General features: G+C 35.6%; 1 protein-coding gene across 3 annotated transcripts in view; it reads right to left on the bottom strand.

The window, feature by feature from the left end:
• Window positions 1-21721, bottom strand: part of LRP1B (LDL receptor related protein 1B) — a 2173551-nt gene that overhangs the window by 728510 nt on the left and 1423320 nt on the right. For all 3 annotated transcript variants that reach the window (XM_027561670.1, XM_027561656.1, XM_027561663.1), the window contains 4 exons: window positions 19046-19243; window positions 17412-17616; window positions 7642-7806; window positions 7111-7355 (listed from right to left, as the gene is read on the bottom strand). In XM_027561670.1, coding sequence (XP_027417471.1) covers window positions 7111-7355; window positions 7642-7806; window positions 17412-17616; window positions 19046-19243 — 813 coding nt within the window. The remainder of the gene's footprint in view (window positions 1-7110; window positions 7356-7641; window positions 7807-17411; window positions 17617-19045; window positions 19244-21721) is intronic.

Here is a 21721-nt window from a genome sequence, read left to right as displayed (position 1 = left end):
TACTGGATGCTTGGGGCTGGTGCACTGGGATGACCCAGAAGGATGGTACGGAGAGGGAGGTGGGAGGCGGGTTCAGGGTGGGGAACATGTGTACACCCGTGGCGGATTCATGTTGATGAATGGCAAAACCAATACAATATTGTAAAGTAATTAACCTCCAATTAAAATAAATTTATATTAAGAAAAAAGAAAAGGTGACTTGAGACAGGCAAGATAGATAGAGACTCAGTCGAGATAGAAGCTACACCCTCAGAGCAGAGGTACACAAGTGTGAGGGTTATCACAATTGCCTAGGTCTCTAGTGAGAGGCCCAAGGTCCAAATTGGGTTTCCCATCAAGAATACTTTCCCAGCATGTCTGGTATTTAAAACCAATGGGGCTTACTTCCAGAACAGAGAAAGGGTTGTAAGAAGTGAGACTCACTCTGTTTGTGAGTGGGTTGTCCACAAACTCAATAGCTCTGATTCCCAGTAGAGAAGCAGTACAGTTAGGCAAAATGAGGAGACAAAGAATAACTTCTCAATGAAAGATCAACAAAAAACATCAGAAAAAGAACTAAATGAAACAGAGATAAGCCGTTTATCAGATAAAGGGTTCAAAGTCATAGTCATAAAGATGCTCACTGAACTTGGGAGAAGAATGGAATAACTCAGGGAGTACTTCAACAAAGGGATAGAAAATATATTTAAAAATCGCAAAATAGAACAGAAGAAAACAACTGAAGAGCAAAATACATTATGGGGAATAACAGCCAATTAGAGGATGCAGGATATACCAGTGATCTGGAAGATAGGGTAGTGGAATTCACTTAAATAAAACAGCAAAAAGAAAAAAAAATATATATATATATATATTTGAGAATAGTTTTAGGGATCTATAGAATAACATCAGACATATAAATTATCCCATTATAGGGTCCCAGAAAAAGAAAAGAGAAAGAGGGAGAAAACTTATGTGAAGAATAAATGGCTGAAAATATATAAAATATATTTTCCTTCCCTGGTGGTGCAGGTGGTAAAGGATTTGCCTGCAATGCAGGAGACCTGGGTTTAATCCCTGGGTTCGGAAGATCCCCTGGAGAAAGGAATGGCAATCCACTCCACTATTCTTGCCTGGAGAATTTCATGGACAGAGGAGCCTGGCGGATTATAGTCCATGAGGTCGCAAAGAGTCAAACATGATTGAGTGAATAATAGTTTCACTTTTAGTATATTATCCAGATATAAAATAAATGTCATTCTTGCAAAATATAACAGGGAATCTAATCATAAATATTTTAATATCTTTGTATGGTGACAGATGGCTATTAACCTTATCATGGTGACCAATTTATAATGTACTCTACAAATGCCAAAACACTATGTCATACCCCTAAAACTAAAAGTATAGTGAACTATATTTTCAAAAAATGAGTTTAGAGAAACAAAACTTAGGTCTGCGAGAGGCCACAGAGAAGGACATCAAACCCACTGGATGGGAAAAGGTATGCATACTGGAGGAAGTCACGTTTTCTTCGTATTTACAAACAATTTAATCTAAAAGGTGGAAGAGGACCATAAAACAAAGTGACTAAGAAAATTGTCTATCTACCTGTCTATCCATTCATCCATCTGTCTTTCTTTCTATCATTTACTTAACAACACTTACACTGTGCTTACTATTTGACAGGTATCTTCTGTGCTTTTAAGAGACTAATGCATTTAACTTTGCAAGAATTCCATTTTATAGTTGAAACAACTAACATAATGGTCATGCTGTCAGTATGACAAAGCTAGAATATGAACTAGTCTGACTCTAGAAGCTTGCTCTTGATTACTATGTCTCCTAAGCTGATTGCTATGAAGGTTGTCTTTTTTTTTTTTTTTTTTTGCCTTTACATTTTGTTACTTAACACTATCAGATCAAATCAGATCAATCGCTCAGTCGTGTCCGACTCTTTGCGACCCCATGAATCGCAGCACGCCAGGCCTCCCTGTCCATCACCAACTCCCGGAGTTCACTCAGACTCACGTCCATCGAGTCAGTGATACCATCCAGCCATCTCATCCTCTGTCGTCCCCTTCTCCTCCTTAACACTATAGTCCTATTATTTAATGAACAATATTTTTTAGTAAAAAGACTTTGACATTTATACTAACCTCAGACATATTTAGGATCACTGGGACACATGCAAACAATTCCACTGAAAGTGCTCTAAATAAAATTATAGCTGACCTTCCTCCAGGTTGCCAAATCAATGAATACCTTTATGTCTTGATCTTTCTTGACTTCTCTGCAAGAGTTAACACTGTTGACTACTGCCATCTTGAAACTCTTCTCTTACTTTTTTTGACTGTGCTCTTTTGGTTCTAAAATGTTTTGGCCATCTTTTTCTCAGCATCTTTCTTTGCCTTTCTCATTTATATTCGTTTCCTCCAAGGTTCTGTCCTTGTTCTTCTCTAATTTTATATAATAGTCTTAGGAAATCTTATTTATCTTCTTATCATTAATATATAATTGAATGACTATTAAAACTCTAGTTCCAGACCAAATTCTTTTTGCCTTTATAACCCTGAATACTCAACCATGTCCTGGAGGTACCTCTCCACATAAACAAACTTTAATTTTTTGATTTATCCTTTAATTCAGGTGCCAGTAAGTTTTTACCTACAGGTTAATACTGCCCTTTGGGTTACTTTTTTAAATTGGAGGAAAAACACCAAAAAAAAAAAAAGAATAAAATTTTATAACACATGAAAATTAAATGAAATTTCAATTTCAGTCTCCATAAATAAAATGTTATTGAAACATAGTGATGGTCATTCACTTTTCATTTGACTGCTGTTTCACTATCTCAGCAGGACAAAGTAGTTCAGCAAAGACCATACCCTGCAGGGCCTCAAACACTTACTATATGGCCTTCCATAGAAAAAAAACTCTGTTGACTCCTCCGTTATGGGGCCTTTGTGTCACATGTTGATGGTGAAGCCAATTATAGAAACTAGAAAACTAAAGACATCTCAAATTTTCCTTTTCTTGCCAAACTCCCCTACTCTACAAATCTGTATCACTTTTTTTTTTTCTTTAAACTGACTTTACCTCTAAGTATATGGCAACTCCAGGCTTCCCAGGTTTTGCTAGCTGTAAAGAACCAAGGCACGAAATGTGAGAGATATGGGTTCCATCCCTGGGTTGAGAAGATTCCCTGGAGAAGGGTATTCCACCCATTCCAATATTCTTGCCTGGAGAACCCCACAGACAGAGGAGTCTGGAGAGCTACAGCCCATAGGGTTGTATAGAGATGGACGTGACTGAAGGCAACCTTAGCACACACGTACATATCTCAGTCCCACCATTCTCTCTGTCCTGGTATCAGTCATCTCCTGATCTACTGAAGAAGCTAGGCTCTACATCATACTCGTCTCCTACCTACAGTAGTGTCTCTGTAGTTTACCGCTTGTATAGATGAAGCCAAGTTTCAACATGTACTTCTGCTATTTTCCCTCCATTGACCAAATAGTTTCAATGTTTTTCTCATTTCTTCAGGGCAGTGGTTCTTAAGGCAGCATCAGCATTCCATGGGAATTTGTTAAAAATGAAACATCTCAGGTCATACTATAGACTTATTTATCAGAATATCTTGGATAAAAGCCAGAAATTTGTGATTTAATGATCCCTCCAGTAAATTTGATGCACATTTAGGTTTTGACATCACATGAACACTTATCCAGTTATTCTTAAGGATGAAAATTGAAATTTCTTTGTAAGGGGAACTTTTAAGTCCCATTATGGTTTGATTCCAACCCAATGTTGTATACCATACATTCCCCCCTTACTTCTAGCGGCTCCAGCCCACAAATGAAGAAATAAGAACCCAGAAGTTAATTAATCTGCCTTAGGTAACAAGGTCAGTGAGTGACAAAGGAAGAAATTGTATTAAACTAAGCCCAAGGACTTTTTAAGGGCCACTCCATTCTACCTTTTACTATAATTTTAGTTTCAAAAATGCAACCACAATAATAATCATTTAATTGACCCCAGTTATTAATTTAGCTTGTTTTCTTTCTAGACTATAAACTACAAGAAGTTAAAAATTGGTTTTTCCCATGTGAAGTGAAAGTCACTCAGTCGTGTCCAACTCTTTGCGACCTCATGGACTATATGGTCCATGGAATTCTCCAGGCCACAGTACTGAAGTGGGTAACCTTTCATTTCTCCAGGGGATCTTCCCAACCCAGGGATTGAACCCAGATCTCCAGCATTCCAGGATGATTCTTTACCAGCTGAGCCACAAAGGAAGCCCAAGAATACTGGAGTGGGTAGCCTATCCCTTCTCCAGTGAATCTTCCTGACGCAGGAATCAGACTAGGGTCTCTTGCACTGCAGGCAGGTTCTTTACCAACTGAGCTATCAGGGAAGCATGGGAATGTGTCAGTAAAACTTTACTCTCTACTGCCATCTGGAGATTTGATAGAACAATTCCAAGGAGAATCTTAATAAAAATTCAATGTCTTCTGCCTGCAGAGCATAGTGGTTCAGGCAAGAGCTCTGGGGTCACTCTCCCTGGGCTAAGATAATGAGGCAATTATCGTGTGGCTATTAGACCTTGAGCAAATCACTTAGCATTTCTCTCCTTTAGGATCCTTATCTGTAACACTGGGTTACCAACCACCATCCTCATGGAATTACAATGAGAATTAGTATTAGGTGATATTATTGTTATCATTATTAATACTGTTCTCATAAAAGGCTTACCTATACTCTGTAGTTAACGCAAATAAATAAATGACACTCCTTTACTCAAATATTTTATTATCTAGGTGGGCAACTAAAACAGAATTAGGAAAATATTAAATAACTATACATATTCTAAGTGCTAAGGTAGTTCTTTATGGTGTTAATTAAGAATGTGGAGATAAAATATGAATTATGTGCAGATTTATAATTGGTATGTGGCTTTGAAGTAAGAACCTCTCAGGGAAAGTTTTTTTTCCTGCAAATTTTGGTGTAGATTGAGAGCAATATCTGGAAAGCGCTAAATCAAACATGATATAAATGCATATCTTTCTTATCATTATGAAGTCATGATAATGAAACTATTTTTACTAATGCTTAATCATGCATGCCCATATTTTATTATCCAAACATAAACTAACATATGGCTCAAGCAAAGTCTATCATAAAACCTTTATGATGTTGTTGTGTTTTGTTTAATACATTCAGAACTTATTCAATTAAAACCTGTGTTTTACTGATAAAAATATATTTGGACTAGATGGCTTCTTGAATGTAAATTATCTATTTTATCCTAAAGGGAAACCTACAATTTTGATGTTCTTAACTCATTAAAAATATAGCAAATGTGTTTATTTATGTAACTTCTCTCTTTACTAAGGAAACAATATTCTCTGATGCAGTTATTCAGTAAATAGCCATAGGTATCAACTACACGGTATAAATTTCCAATTAGACCAGACCAATGGACAATTTAGGTTAAAGTCCGCAGTTATCAGTCCACATAATGGCGTAGGGTGAATATATCTTCAGAGCATATAGGGATACAATGTGTTTATTCTAACCAGTGTGAAGCTATAGTACAATGTATATAAATTTCTAGTTCTGAATCTTCCAGTATTTTATATTCGAATTTTTGTCCTCAGTCCTATGGTTGCTATCACAATAAAACCGTTACCTTGTATCCTCCCTATGTTATACTTCCTTGCTTTACTTTTTTTGACCCAGGAGATGTTATAATCTAAATCACCTGTTTTATCTCCAATATCTTCCCTCTTCAATATCATCTTCAGTTTAGTATCATAACTGCATGGCTAATACATAAATCTTATGTCATTTCTATACTTAGAAATATTTGGATTTGCCACCAAAAACAAAAGCAGCAAAAACAGAAAATGGGACTATACCAAATTAAACAGCTTTTGCCCAGTGAAGGAAACCATCAATAAAATAAAGAGGCAAACTACCAAACGGGAGAAGATATTTGCAAATCATATTTATCAGATAAAAACTTAACATCCAAAATGCATAAAGAACTCATAGAACTCAATGTCAAACAGACAATCTGACTGAAAAATAGGCAGAGGCTCTGAAATAATCAATTTGTTAGCTTCTAAGTCATTAAAGATATTTTTGATGGTAAACAAAAAAATAAAGAAAGAGATACAGATGGCCAACAGGCATATGAAAATGTGTTCAATGTCACTAATCATCAAGGAAATGCAAATCAAAGCCACAATGAGATATCATCACATATCTGGTGTTGCTGAGGATGTGGACAAAAGGGAATCCTTGTGCACTATTGGTGATTACATAAATTGACACAGTCACTAAGGAAAGTAGTTTGGAAGTTCTTCAAAAATTAAAAATAGAACTACCATATGAATCAGCAATTCCAATTCTGAGTGTTTATCTGAGGAAAAGGAAAAAGATAAATTTGAAAAGATATATATATACACACACACACACACACACACACGTGTGTGTGTATGCACTGCTGTGTTCATTCAGCATTATTTACGATAGCCAAGAGATGGAAATAACCTAAGTGTCCATTAATGGAGGAATGGATACAGAAGATGTGAGGAGTGTGAGTATAATGTAATATTCATGCTTGTGCTCAGTAGTGTCCAACTTTGTGTAACCCCATGGACTGTAGCCCCCCAGGTTATTCTGCCCATGGGATTTTCCAAGCAAAAATACTGGAGAGGATGGCCATTTCCTCCTCCAGAGGATCTTCCCAAACCAGGGCTTCAACCCATGTCTCCTTTATCTCCTGATTTGTAGGCAGATTCTTTACCACTGAGCCACCTGGGAAGTCCTCTTAAAACAGTAATGTACCTAAATTTCAACAAAAGAAGGCTAAGAAAATGATATGATTGCAACAACTGCATAAAACCTCTTAATTTCTAAGATTTCTCTATTTCTATGTAAATTAAATAAAAAGGAAAAGAAAAAATATCCTGAGCTAATTAAAATAAAGGCTGGTACTACTTCCATCATATAATATAGAAAATATTAAATCAGTGTTAGCTTACAAAAATTATTTTACAGTTTGATTATTATATGACTAAAGTGAAAATAAATTCTGGTCACTAATTCATAACAAGCACTTACCCTGGGGCTGACGGCTGGGATGGTAGATCTGAAGGTCAAACGGCTGTGCACTGGTTTTCTGAATCACACTGACATTCTGCCCTGTCCACTTATTGGCTTTTGACAGTGTGTTGGTCCTCCAATCCGTCCAATAAACATCACTCCCATACAGAGACACAGCAAAGGGATGAGAAAGGTATTCATGACCTCGGATAATTTCTATCATGCTTGTTCCATCATAGAGGGCTGAATAAATGGCATCTGACCTACAGAAAAGTAGATGCATCAGTGGTATATAAAACCACATTCAAATAGTCCAGTGATGTGTTCATACTACTTAAATGGCAAAAGAGCTGTGTAAACATATTTTTATGATCCTGTATCTGATTTGCAGTAAGATTTCAAAAAAAAAGCTATCATAACCAAAGCAAACCAAATTCACCATCAATTTCAATGTGTGTTATACATGATACATGCACAGAAATACACATTTTAATTTTGTAAGTATTATCTGATGAAGGTTATAGAAAAGAAAGGGAAAAAAAATTAAACCTGGCATCTGTCCAAACTATCCTTTTTTCAAAGTGGTCCACAGTGAGTCCATTAGGCCAAGCCCCTGTTTTCATGTCTTTGTAAATGGTTTTCCTCCCAGCACCACTCATGGAGGCAGATTCAATGCGAGGAAAATTGGCATCCCAATCTGTCCAGAAAAGAATTCTGAAGAAAAAGAAATGATGCTATTGATGATATTATTGTTTCAGTCATTCAGTTCAAAAAAAATGTATTGAATTTCTATGACTATGCTAGGCACTGGCTAGGTAAACAATCACACGTGAAACAGATGCATTATCTAGCCTCATGGGGCTCAGAGCCCAGAGCAAGAGACAGACTAAACAAATGCTGGAATATATAACTACAGCTTCTGAAATATATTCAAGAATAATTTTGTTATGAGACTGAGTAGTAGGTAAGTAAAATACTTTGAGAAGATAATCAGCGGGGAAAAAAGCAGTTTGAGAAGGTAACATTTAGACTGAATCTGAGAGATGAGCAGAGCATGACAAGAAGAATAAATGGTAGAAACAAAAGTCTTAATGAGGGAAAGAAAGTGGGTGACTGAGGAACAGAAATGAGGCTACTGTATTAGAAATATGGCAGTGAGGATAAAGGGGAAATATATGAAATTGAAGAGGGTGATATAATGGATCTTTTTAGATATGGCAGTCATTTGGGTTTTGCCTTATCTCATATTTAAGCAGGAAAGAAATATGGCATCATATATACAACTTCATTATGCTGAGTCAGGAGAATGGATACATCAGATAGTTATTTTAAAGGACCAGGCAAATATGGTGGTATCAGTGAAGAGAAGTGAATGGGTTCAAGGAATATTTTATTTCAAGTAGTTTGTAGTAGTTTAGTTGCTAAGTCGTGTCCAACTCTTGAGGCCCCATGGACTGTAGTTTACCAGGCTCCTCTGTCCATGGGATTCTCCAGGCAAGAATACTGGAGTGAGTTGCCGTTTCCTTCTCCAGGGGATCTTCCTGACCCAGGGATTGAACCTAGGTCTCCTGCACTATAGGCAGATTCTTTACCAACTGACCTACAAGGGAAGCCCTTATTCCAAGAGGTAGAACTGACTTCCAGGACTAAATGAGTATTGGATGTAGGGAATGAAGTAGAGAACAGAATTACAGGTGGCTGTGTTCCTTGTCTTGGCAAGCTCAAGGGTAAGGACAGGCAGAGGGTGTACAAGGGATCCATTAAGTGAAATGGAAAAAAAAAAAAAATGCAAGAGAAATGCATTTTAAGACCTGGGATTGAGTATGGATGGGTGTGGAGAGCAATCAAAAATACAGTTTTCAATTTTTTCACCTTGAGATTTAAGACATAAAAAGGAGATTTCCAGGAAGCTGTGTGGTATGTCAGGGTGAAATTCAGAGAAGGCATCAGAACTGTAGACATGAATTTGAAAGTATTCTGCATGGAGATGACATTTAGATTCATATGAATGGAACAGATCATATGATAGAGGATGCAGAGGGAAAACAGTAGGACATCAGATACTTTGATTTACACATACATGCATTTTTATAATACTCTCTTTTTTTTTTCTAAATACTCTTTGTAACTCTACAAATTCACAGTATATGAACAGTTCCACACATTAGGCATCAAATGTTTTATGTTGTGCATTTGATTTCTAAGACTATTAGGTAATGGAGAGTTTATGTTTAATTGATAGTGGCTTAAACTGCTCATGCATGTTTCAGTTGTATATATATAACAGTTATACAACAATTCTGCAGTCATTACAACTAGCTAATGATTTCTTTTTGAGTGCTTACTATACACTAAATACTTATTTTCAGAACTTTATGCAGATTATCTCATTTAATTCTTCATGAAGCCATGGCTAAAGTTATCCATGTTTATAGATGAGAAAACAAGCTTAGAAAAGTTGAATTGCTTGACCCGGTTACATGGCTAGCAAGTGGCAGATGAAGCTGGGAAAATGGATACTTTAACTGCTGACTTTATGTTTTTAACATCTAATGTTTTAATGTCATTGACACTAAATAACAAAGGGAAAGCATTTGGTATGGAAGTAGGAAAATGGCTGGTAATCAAAAAATAGTAGTTGCCTTCTTTGTACCTTCTCTATACCTTAGTAGTAGAAACAACGCGAATGAGTAGCATGGAGATTTGGGAGGAAAGAACACACAGAACTGGAGAGACAGTGACAGTTCAATATATTTTCCTATCATCAGTTCTGACAACCTTTTGATCAGAAATGGTAAAGTTACTGGCAAAAATAAACTTGGCTTCATTACAGTTGTATATAGTGTGGCCTGCAAGGAGATCCAACCAGTCAATCCTAAAGGAAATCAGTCCTGAATATTCATTGTAAGGACTGATGCTGAAGTTGAAATTCCAATACTTTGGCCACTTAAGGCGAAGAACTGACTCGTTTGAAAAGACCCTGATGCTGGGAAAGATTGAAGGTGGGAGGAGAAGGGGACAACAGAGGATGAGATGGTTGGATGGCATCACTGACTTGATGGACATGAGTTTGAGTAAGCTTCGAGAGGTGGTGATAGACAGGGAAGCCTGGCGTGCTGCGGTCCATGGGATCACAAAGAGTCAGACACAACTAAGCAACTGAACTGACTGATAGGTTTGCTATATAATCCTTAGGTATATGGATTGGGAAAATGGAAACAATCCTTTGGAACAAAATTTCAAAATGCAACTCAAGATTTCTTCTCTGTTAAAAAATGTATTATATCTATTTAAAGAAATGTGCAGTGATGTAAACTAAGTATTCATTATGATTTCAATATCTGAGAGGTACATAGTCTCTTATAGGATATAGAAATTACAAATATGAAAGGATTAGATGACAACACAAAATATCATATAATAAATTTATTTGATATGTATGTTAAAAGCACATGGTGGGCAGGATAGGAAATGAACCTATCTTCTTGAAGAGACTGCAGGTTCCCTTACAACCTAAGCACCAGACATTCCAAAAATGTTATTAAATAATTGCATCAATGTTGAATAACAATGTATATGTTTTGTGTCAGACAAGCTTGGAACCAAGGTTAGAATATGTCACTAATTAGAGCATACTTAACTCAGACTCCATTTGCTCATCTGTACATAAAAATTTTCACAGTACCACTGAAGGAATATTTGATGAGGTAATAGATGTAAACAATTTAGCACACAGAATGCCTGGCACACAGAAGACTTTTGTGTTTGCACAAGCATCCACATACATTTACACACAGAACATTTTTTAAAAGCAAAATTTCAAAGTCATTTAAAACTATTAAACAAACGGGAACACACACACACAGAGAAAGAGAGAGAGGTTGGGGATTAATACTAATATTAATGTTTAAATGTTACAATATCATGTATGTGAAGGTAGATTAGTTTTATAAAGTAAGCATGAGTTAAAGCTATGAAAAAACTTAAAGAACTAGGTCACAGGAATAGGTTTATCCCACACAAAATTTCTCAAAAAATTATTTATATTAAATTTGTGTTTGCTTGTTTAATGGACAGCTTTCTACAGCTCTAGGGATGGGAACATACCCACAAAAATAATACCTAAATTATTAATTGTCTAACCACCAAATATCTGATAAGTAAGTTGTTAGGGAAGGATAAAGATGAACATTATTACATTAGAAGGCAATATCATTGTTGAAGCTGGGTGATAAATACTAGGGAACTTATTTTACCATTCTTTCTACTTCATATATTTGAAAATTTCTGTATAAGTATTCAAAAGTGTAACAAATCCAAAATTAAATTAATAGAAAAAAATTTTATAAGTATCAGGGATAATTTATAAAATCTTGTTTTGGGGAATATTTTTTTTTCCTGAAAAGACTATTGTTTAAAGATAGGATTGTTTACATGAGAAAATACTAATTACCTGGAAATATCAATAACATATATATATTGTGTGTGTATTAGTCACTCAGTTGTGTCCAATTCTTTGGACCCCATGGATTGTAGCCCACCAGGCTCCTCTGTCCATGGAATTCTCCAGGCAAGAATACTGGAGTAGGTTGCCATAATTTTCTCCAAGGGATCTTCCAGACCCAGGGAATAAACCTGGGTCTTTTGCATTGCAGGCAGATTCTTTATTATCTGAGCCACCAGGGAAGTCCAACATATGTATTACTTATAAGCTATTTCATATATAATTTGTTGCCTTAAAAATAAATACTAAATAAAACAAAGATTAATTATTATAAAGCTGGTAAGCTATATGGTTAAGTAGAGGAATATCCTTCTTGAAAACAGTAAATATAAAATGAATTATGTGTCTCACTTCAAATTTAATTTTGGATGTACACATCTTTTCATGGCCACCAGGTTGTTATTTGTCAGCTACGCTTTAAAGTTATCATTAAGAAAATACAATTTAAAATAGAAACAAGATCAGCACAGCATTAATCAAATTCATTATGATATCTTGAAAAACAAGGTAAAGTAGAGATATGCAAATCTGAAGGAGATTAGGAAAAATAATCCCTGAAAACAAACATAGTGAATTTGAGAGTAGATAGACCACAATGTGGGAGACTGGGGTTTAGTCCCTGGGTTGGGAAGATCCCCTGGAGGAGGGCATGGCAACTGACTCCAGTATTCTTGCCTGGAGAATTCCATGGACAGAGGAGCCTGGTGGGCTACAGTCCAGAGGGTCACAAAGAGTAGGACAGGACTAAGTAACCAAGCACAGCACAGATCTGGACAACGCTGTACTCCAAACTCTAGACTGATGCTGCTGCTGCTGCTAAGTCGCTTCAGTAGTGTCTGACTCTGTGTGACCCCATGGATGGCAGCCCACCAGGCTCCGCCGCCCCTGGGATTCTCCAGGCAACTAGACTGATGACCCAAAGGCTTCTGAAGCATTGTCTTTTGCTTGTTTAACAAATAGAAAATTGATATCTCTCTTTTAGCTTTCTATCTTATGGTGTTGTATCAATCACAATGTGCAAATAAGTAGCCCTGCAATTCTGCATTCTCTATACGTAGGTTCACTACAAATAGGTACTGAAGACTTTCAAGTGTATATTTCCAGTGGACCAAAATACATGGCCTGCGACTCTTTTAGGAATTATAAAATAAGTGGTCCCTTCATTTCTTCACTGAATATAGCAGGGCTAAGCTATTTCTTCTGTAGTGGTCACTATAGTTCTAATTTTTCATTAACTTAGGTGGGAAATTTTCAACACCTTGTATAATTACATATCCTAGAATTAGCACCTCTAAAAATGTTCTTAACCTTGCATAAAAGTCAGTTTACAATCAATCTTAAAACTTGATTTTAAGGATCATTGTTTTATAAAGTTCTAGGCACTCTTTTGTACACTTTACTATGTGGTTTTTTAAAAAATCATTTTTCCCTTATTACTTTCTTTTTATGTTTAAAATGTATTAGCATTACAATGACTACATTATTTCTTCAAGTATACAAAGACTGAATAGCCCTCCTTATAAGATGTATGAAAATGTTCAACCATGATTGCTTTTAAAAAAGAGACTACAGTCCACTGATCTACAGTTCCTGGATTCACAGGTTAGTGTGTATCAGGATTAAATTGGGTCAATGGACCATGAACAACTTGTACCATCACAGGTACAAAAGGGCTATTATCATCTTCAGGTCAAGATGCAAAAGGTAAAAATAAAGGACCGTGGCAAAAAGAGAGCTTGCTTATCTATAATCTTTAGGTCATCTAAAACCAACAATGTTTTTATTAGTTTCATTTAGAAATGCTCCCAGATTAAGTTAAAATTTTATTTAGATGTCTTACTAATCTTCATAATGATATGTCTGCTTTCACTAACTGCAATTGTTACAGCAGAGTCCAGTTATTACACTGCATGAAAATTAAATACCAGCAGTTCATCAGGAAGACACTGTGCATCTGAAGGAGCATAAAGGCAACGAAAGTTCGAGAACTGAAGTGAGTGCCCTGTAAGATTCTGAACTCCTTGGTGCTTGTTACTCTCTAACAATAAGCTTGATGTTTACAGGAGATTCATGTACTGCTTCAGGTCACCTTAGCAATACGTGTATTCCTTTAAAATGGATAGAAAGAGAAATGGCTCCTTCCTAAGATCCCTAATTTAGCATCTTGGAATAACTTGTTACCTGGGACACTGGGTCAAAACCTAGAATACTGCAGAAATGTGACATGGTAGCAAATATATATATTTTTTTTTTTTTGCAAATATATCTTAAAACATCAGAAGAAGGCCTGTGGATTCCATGTTAAGGAACCAAAGTAGTCAATTAAAAACATGTCTTTTTTGGCATTTGTTAAAAAAAAAAAAAGTCACAAAGACCTTGGTTCTTTTAGGAAGCTCGTGTGATGTAAACATGTGGCTAATGGTATATAACCTGCTTTTTTTCCTAGCTGGGCTTAGGGAGCAAAGTGGCTGGTTGCAAACTTTTTCTTTCATTCGTCATTGTCAAAGAATATAATAGTGGTGCCCATTAGCTGTATTTTACTGGCAAAGCTATTGCCAGTAACAGCTATTGGGCTTTACAGCTATTGCCCACTAGCTGTAAAGATACATTGCTGTATCTTTAAGGTGTATCTTGAATTCCTATAAGTTTCATGTAAACAGAAGGTCTATTCATATGCATTACTTTACTTAACGAGTACTTATTGAGAACACTGATACAAAAGGGCAGAGAAAGATTTCATAGATTTGGAAGTAACTGCCATCAAAAAGCTTACAATTTAGTAGGAAAGGCAACAGTAATTATACAATTATACTATACAATTATACAAATTATACTATATTTCTCAAAAAATTATCCAGTGTCTTTATCTTAAAATTAAAATTTTCCAAAAGAATATAAATGTCTTTGGAGATCCCATAACTTTGATTCTCAGTCTCCTTACGTATTTCATGAATAATTTGAGGAAGAGGGAATAGTTACTTTTACTATGCTCTCCGTCTATGGGGTCGCACAGAGTTGGACACGACTGAAGTGACACAGCAGCAGCAGCAGCAGCAGTTTTATGAAAAGTCCAATGTTTACAAGTGTCTATGAACTTTTTACCAAAATATACAATAAATTTGAAAGCATTTTAATATTTGCATTACATTTTAAAAATTAATTGCTACATTTTAAATTTAAATTTACAACTAAGCTCTAAAGGTGTTTACATGAACCTCATATTTTATCCATGCCAATCTTTTATAAAGTAATTTTAAATAATAAAAATTCTATTATATTATGATAAACCTATAAACTTTTCATTTATTCAGAGAGTTAAGTAAATTGGTACCGTCATTTGAACTTTGGTCATTCACACCAGAAACAATTTTCCAAGCATTATTTCTTCACCTGTTAAATAAAATTATTACCACTGTAATTATCTTAATTAGCCTCACAAGTTTGTAGTAGCAATTAGCAAGGGAAGACATCAACTTTTCTCAGAAGCATTATCAGGTTTTCCCTCCCTGGAGGCTAGCTTTCTGTCCTAATTTTCAACTCTTAGAAACTGTTTTACTTCTGGAAATTCCCTTACATCATTGAAATAGTGCTTAATATTTTCATATAAATAGTATTTGTGGATTGTGTTTGTTTTGCATTTCTGTTTTCTTTTTCTTCTCTCAGGTTAGCTATTCCCCAAACAAACTGAGATAAATAAGTTTATTCTAAGCATTGTCAATTCAAAGCTATAGAAAATGAAGCTTCAATTCCCAGATCTACTGCTTTGTTTGATCAGGCTATTTTCAAAAATTTTATACACCTGTTTTATGTGTTTGTTTTCTTCTCCGTGTGTGCCCTTTGTATTTTGGGAAGCAGTCAGAGTTCTCCTAACATAATGGTACACTTGCTAAAATTATCACTTTCTCCAAAATATTGCTTTCCCTTATACAGAAAGTTTCTCATGCAGATAAGCTGCAGTTACCAAATAGGTATGTCTAAGTTGTGAAAAATTCCACACCAGTAGCTATTACCTTGAGGGTAAAAACCTCTGTTGATGGCAGACCTCTGTGGGAAGTAAAATGTCAAAGTGGGCCATCTACTTGCACCCTCAGGAAGAGTCTGTTTGAGAAGGAAATTTCGCATAAAACACACCTGATCTCCTTCTAGTTAACTGTTATCACAGGAGTTAATGGGTGAAATGGGCAAAGCATAAACCGTATAAACTGGAGGACACACCTTCAGCCTAAAAGGTTTGCTACTGCTCTGTTGGTTGTTGACAGATCTCCCTACGTTTTCAAAAGAAGCCAGAAATCTAGAACTGGATTCCAAATCTTTCAAAATTTTAAATTTTGGCAACTAAGTCAAATAAATGCAAAACACTGTGGAAGGTAAAACAAACAAAACAATGACAGTTGCCAGTTTGAAACCAGCAACCTTGCTCTACACAAGCTACCTTGCCCCTTTAATGTCTATATCTGAATTGAGGAAAAGGAGAACAAACAAAATTCCCAAGCTCTTGATTTCTGGGTTGCACATAAAACAGTGCACAAAGAACAGTGTGTGGACCAGGAAGCTGATTTAAACACAGGTTCCCTTTTCTCTTCTGCATCTCATTCAAATCCCTCCTGACTGATTCTCCTTTCTGACCTCCATCCTTCTTGGTCCTTCCTAGGTTGTGTATTACTTAAAAGTACAGAGCCAAAAAAATTTTCCTTTCTATCATCCTTTAGACTTGATGATAATTTTGGATATAAAATAAATAATCAACAGTAATAACAAAATATCCCAATATAGAAGAGTTATACATTATATTTCACATTCTATCTCCCCAAAAACAATCTAATTAAGAGACATTATTGTTCCTGATGTGCAAAAGAGAATATGGAAATCTAAAGGAAGATAATACACTTGAATAGGTTCCCCAGAGGATAAGTGACTGAGCAGTGCTGGACCCTTATTTTCTGGCCCCAAATCCACTGTCTCTCTTCTCGTCTTTCACAAAATACTGAAGGGAAACTCAGGCAATAATCTGGAATATACTTTTGACTTTGTCTTCCAGAATAATGCGTCTTGTTTTAAATGTCCCTATAGCCAGCATCTCACCATTGGATTCCTTCAAGTTTAATCTAATTCTCTTTCAAACTATCTCCAAGTACATACAAATACAGATAAAGGGTGAGGTGGTTAACACTTGTGACTGTTTGGACTGAAGACTGGTCCTGTGGTTTGCAACCATTAGAGAAAATTACAGCATCTCTTTGGCAGGTCAAAAATGAATTCATTAAATTACTGCTTCAAAATAGAGTTACAAGATATTACAAAAGGGCCTAATGACCATATTTAGGAAAAAAGAAAAGTTCTCTCCTTTAAAAGTACCTATGTAAGCAATTTTATATCAAATTCATGGTGATAATCTAAAATTGGTTGATATATACATGGGCTTTCCTGGTGGCTCAGATCGTAAAAGAATCTATTTGCAATGCAGAAGACCAAGGTTCGATCCCTGGGTCAGGGAGATCCCCTAGAGAAGGACATGGCAACCCACTCAAGTACTGTTGCCTGGAAAATCCCATATACAGAGGAACCTGGCTGGCTACAGTGCATAGGGTCACAAAAAGTTCAGTGTGACTGAGTGACTGAGTACACGTGCATAATTGTAGATGTAAATATAAACATGCATCTATATATACAACCACCCACAAGTATATACATACATATATTTACATACATAAAATAAGCACTTAGACTTCTAATTTATGAGAAAATTGAATCCAATATTAATTTTGAAGGTAATTATTTATGCCAAAGTGAACCTATGAAAGGCAAACTTCTTTACCCAAATCTTGGGTCCAAAGCGATGGCCCTGGGGTGTTCCATAGCTCCTGCAATGAGTGTAGTTCTTAAGGAGCCATCTAGTTTGGCCACTTCAATTTGGTCCAGATTGCTGTCTATCCAGTATATGTTGCCTGCTATCCAGTCAACAGTCAATCCTTCTGGGGTAGCCAGGCCATGTTCCACAACCACTTCAATAGCACTGACACCTACAAAAAGAGAGAAACCAACACTTGCATACATTCAAGTGACCCATTAAGCACTAAGGAAAAGGGGTCCTTATCAGCAGTATGAAGTATTTAACATTATATTAACTTTGAGAGATATAGTGTAAAAGTGTTACCTGACACAGAGAGACATTAAGTTGGCCCCAAATTTAGAATTAATGATGTTTCCCAGCAGAGATTTTCAATCTCTTAAATCTTTTCAGTGACAGCATAACAGAATTTTTAAACAACTCTGAGGCTAATAACAATGTTTAGGTTGCAAAAAAGTTATGTCATTTTTCTGATTTTTTTAGGCAGAACAAGAATTTTGGAAATGAAAATGACTCGCTGGTTAAAATCAGTGTGATGTAATTCAAACATTGATCTTCAGGGAAGAATAAAAAGTCCACCTGAGGCAATCTGCATCGAGCCAGTCAGCAGCTACTCTTTTAGAGCATGACTGAAAAGATCGATGTTATGGCATTTAGGCTTAAAAATAATCCTCAAATTATATCCCCTCCAACAGATTTCTGAGCCAATATAACATTTCTGAGTTGTATTTTGACTTGTAGAATATAACATGTTTGAAAATAAAGGAAGAAGCCTGTAGTGTGGTTTAAATAAAAATAAACAATTGGGTAATACCCAGAACTATTTTTATTTATGTCCTTCATTTCTTTTGGAATTAACACTTTATAATCTATGACATTGCCAATGCTTTTGTTAGACATGTTAATAGTGCATTTTTTTTAAACAGTTAACCATGTAAAATCATGGATCTAAACCCATCATTTGAAATTGAAATCGATACTTTGTAATATAAGACACAGATTCACACATCATAATTACATTATGTTTGAACACTTCATTTTGCAAAATTGTAATGGTGATTTAAGGAGGAATTTAGATTTTGATAGAAATACCTGGCCTTTGGAATGTTATACAAATCTAAGATTTTCAAGAGAATTATGACATATATTTATCTCAAGGTCTTGCCTAGGAAAACCTAGATTGGAAAAAGAGATGCCAAATTATGGGAAAACTTGTTTAGCTCATATTAACAATCTTTGTAATAATCTATTATTTCTTTGAATGATGCTAGAAGATGAAAACCATTAAAAAAACAAAAGCTATTTTAACTCACAAAAATTATATATAGTAATTAGAAGACAGTCGTTTTCCTCTTGTAAATAAATTTCACCATTGAATATGCACCAAAATGCTCACAATTTGAAAATGCTGTGAATAGTATAGGCCTCTACCCCACTCCAACATAGTCACACATACTTCACACCCCTGGATTTCCACATATGGGGGAGAAGATAAGAAACGAAAGAGTAATCAAGCTTCCTTCTGATTACACCATATTTTTTCCTGAAATTTTCAGTTAGAAATTAATCCCACCATGAAGTCAAAATTGTAATGGAGGTACCTCCACTTTCAGAAAGCTTGCCCCGGTATATTCTGTCTTCTACAACATCTGTCCAATAAAGTAAACTTTGATTGAAGTGGAAGTCAAGTGCTATTGTGTTTCTCAATCCAGGAACAAGTAGACTATAGTCTCTTTTATGAAGATCAATCTTTCTGATCTCATGGCGAATAGAAAAGATGATGAATGCTTCAAAAGGATCTGAAAATAGATTTATGTTAACAGGCATATGGAAATATTTATATGCTTTAGTAAATAATAAAGTACTTGGGGTCAAGATCTATTTATTTAAAAGCACAATTTATTATGAATTTTCTGTCATTAGAGGAGCTATTTCTTGTAATCCAAAATTTAAAAGAATCTTGAAAAACTTAGGTTTATTTGTATTTATTAAAATGATCTATAAATGTTTTTTTGTTCCTTGAATTTTTACACACCTGCTTCTGACTTTAAAATAGAAGAATTGCTGCAATTACAAGACAGAATATGAGATTTTCTGTTTTAGTGTAGTTTAAACTGACAGCTCAAACTTTAGAAATATTGTCACAGAAATTGCTAAGTGAATAAAACTAGCTCTGTCACTTTTAGCTCATCACATGACTCTAGATTCACAAAGGAGAGAGAACCAACAAAAGACAATTTCTATGAAGATAATTACTGGGCTTATAATTAGGAAGATGGAGGCTTTCTAGAAAACCCAAGAAAATCATATATATAACTTTTCCCTCACTAGTTTTTTAATCCTGGACCAGACCTGGAAGAAAGAGAAGAAGCTTTGAAAACAGATATGAGATTAAAGTTTTATATTTTTGTACATAAAAAAGAATGTTTTAATACTCAAAAGTTACTAAAATTACCATTTTGAATAGTATCAAGTCCTCTACTATTGGACATACTGTGTGTTAGACATGAATTCTGCTTTATGAATATACATTTTGAGGGAGGGACCCAGGCTCAGTAAGATTTCTCCTGTTTCCATGTTACTGTCAACCTTTTATGCTTTTTTTTAGGGAACCTTTTTACTATCCCAAGTCCATACATGTTTGTGAACGTGAGCTATTATAATCACTCCTAGCCACAATGGTTGGCCTAAGAGGTGGATATAAGATCTAAGTCAGGGAGATGGGTTTTTAAACTTCCAGAGAAGTTTTCAAGTTGAGGAGAAAGAGTTTCTTTAGTATTGCCCGTTCATGTCCTTGTACTTTAAGTCTACTTGCAGTATTGTAGGAGAAGAGAAAAAAAGCCTCAGAAACGGAAACTGATGACCAGGAGAAAGGCCATATCCTAAGGACATTCAAACCCATAGTTCCAGTTTTCCCTAAGCCCACCTCCTTTCTTCAAATCCCCTGGGCAAACACACTTAACTCTATTGCACTTCATTTGAACTGGATTTTTGTCAACTGTAACCAGGTATACTGTTCTTATTATGCATGTGTTAGTTGCTCAGTCATGTCCAACTCTTTGCAAGCCCATGGACTGTAGCAAGCCAGGCTCCTCTGTCAAAGGGGTTTCCCAGACAAGAATATTTGAGTGGATTGCCATTTCCTTCTCCAGCGGATCTCCAAACCCTGGGATCGAACCTGGGTCTCCCACCCAGCAGGCAGATTCTTTACCATCTGAGTCACCTGGGAAGTCACTTTGGCTTCTTTTTAATCTCATTTCCTCAGACATGTCTTCCCTGATCAGTTACCTAATAAAATCACATCTTCAGTATTCTATTTCACTATAGCCTGTTTATTCTCTTTAGAGTACAATTTAAAATCAGTATTTCCCTGTTTGCTATTGCCCTTACTCACTGGATTACAAACTCTCTTAAACAAGGATCTTGTCAGTCTCACTCATTATGCTGTCCCTGACATCTAGTATCAGATAAGATATAATACACACCAGGTCTCAGACTAGAAGGTGAGGGCCACCCTTCATGTAGGAGAGTCACTGGCGATTTTTTTCACTGGAGATGAATCTACTTTAGGGAGCTCTGCACAGCACATTAAAAATATGTGTTTGGGTGATTAAATGCGGAGAGACATGAATTTATCTTAAGAGACTATCTGACAGCGAGCATGGGAGAGAACTGCCACAATCAGCAGAACCTAATCTGCTGATCACAATCAGCCTACCTGACCTGACGCTGATCATACAGTATAAGCAAGACCAGCCAAGACCATAAGAACAGTCCAGAAGTCCTGAAAACTTGTGAGCAAAAGTTATGTATTTGATTATGATCACAGAAGTATTATGGTTATTTATTGCACAGTATTGTGAGGTTTATTGTACAACATTACCATGATAATATCTAAATGATACAAGATAACAAAAGTGCAAAATAATTAGTTCCAGATAGGTCCCAATAGAACAAATACTCATAAAATTTAAAATCTAGAATTTAGTATTTTTAAAATTAAAAAAAAATGGTTGTTTTCTATCAATAAACCTTGCTTGATAACCTGCTTTGGCTATGAAACAAGTGTTAGCCTAGAAACATTCTTTATCTCTTCAAGAATTAAATTTCCGTACCTGTAAAATGAGTACACAATAATCACCTTTCAATATAACTTAAACTGCTGCTATCAGAAACCAATTAGATGAAGTATGGAAATTAGCTCAGTTGGCAAATAATCTGCCTGCAATGCAAGAGACCCTGGTTTGATTCCTGAGTCGAGAAGATCCACTGGAGAA

The sequence above is a fragment of the Bos indicus x Bos taurus genome, chromosome 2 (assembly GCF_003369695.1).
Source record: "Bos indicus x Bos taurus breed Angus x Brahman F1 hybrid chromosome 2, Bos_hybrid_MaternalHap_v2.0, whole genome shotgun sequence".
Classification (NCBI taxonomy): domain Eukaryota; kingdom Metazoa; phylum Chordata; class Mammalia; order Artiodactyla; family Bovidae; genus Bos; species Bos indicus x Bos taurus.
Note: the sequence above shows the minus strand (reverse complement) of the source record. Positions and strands in the feature narration are given on the sequence as shown.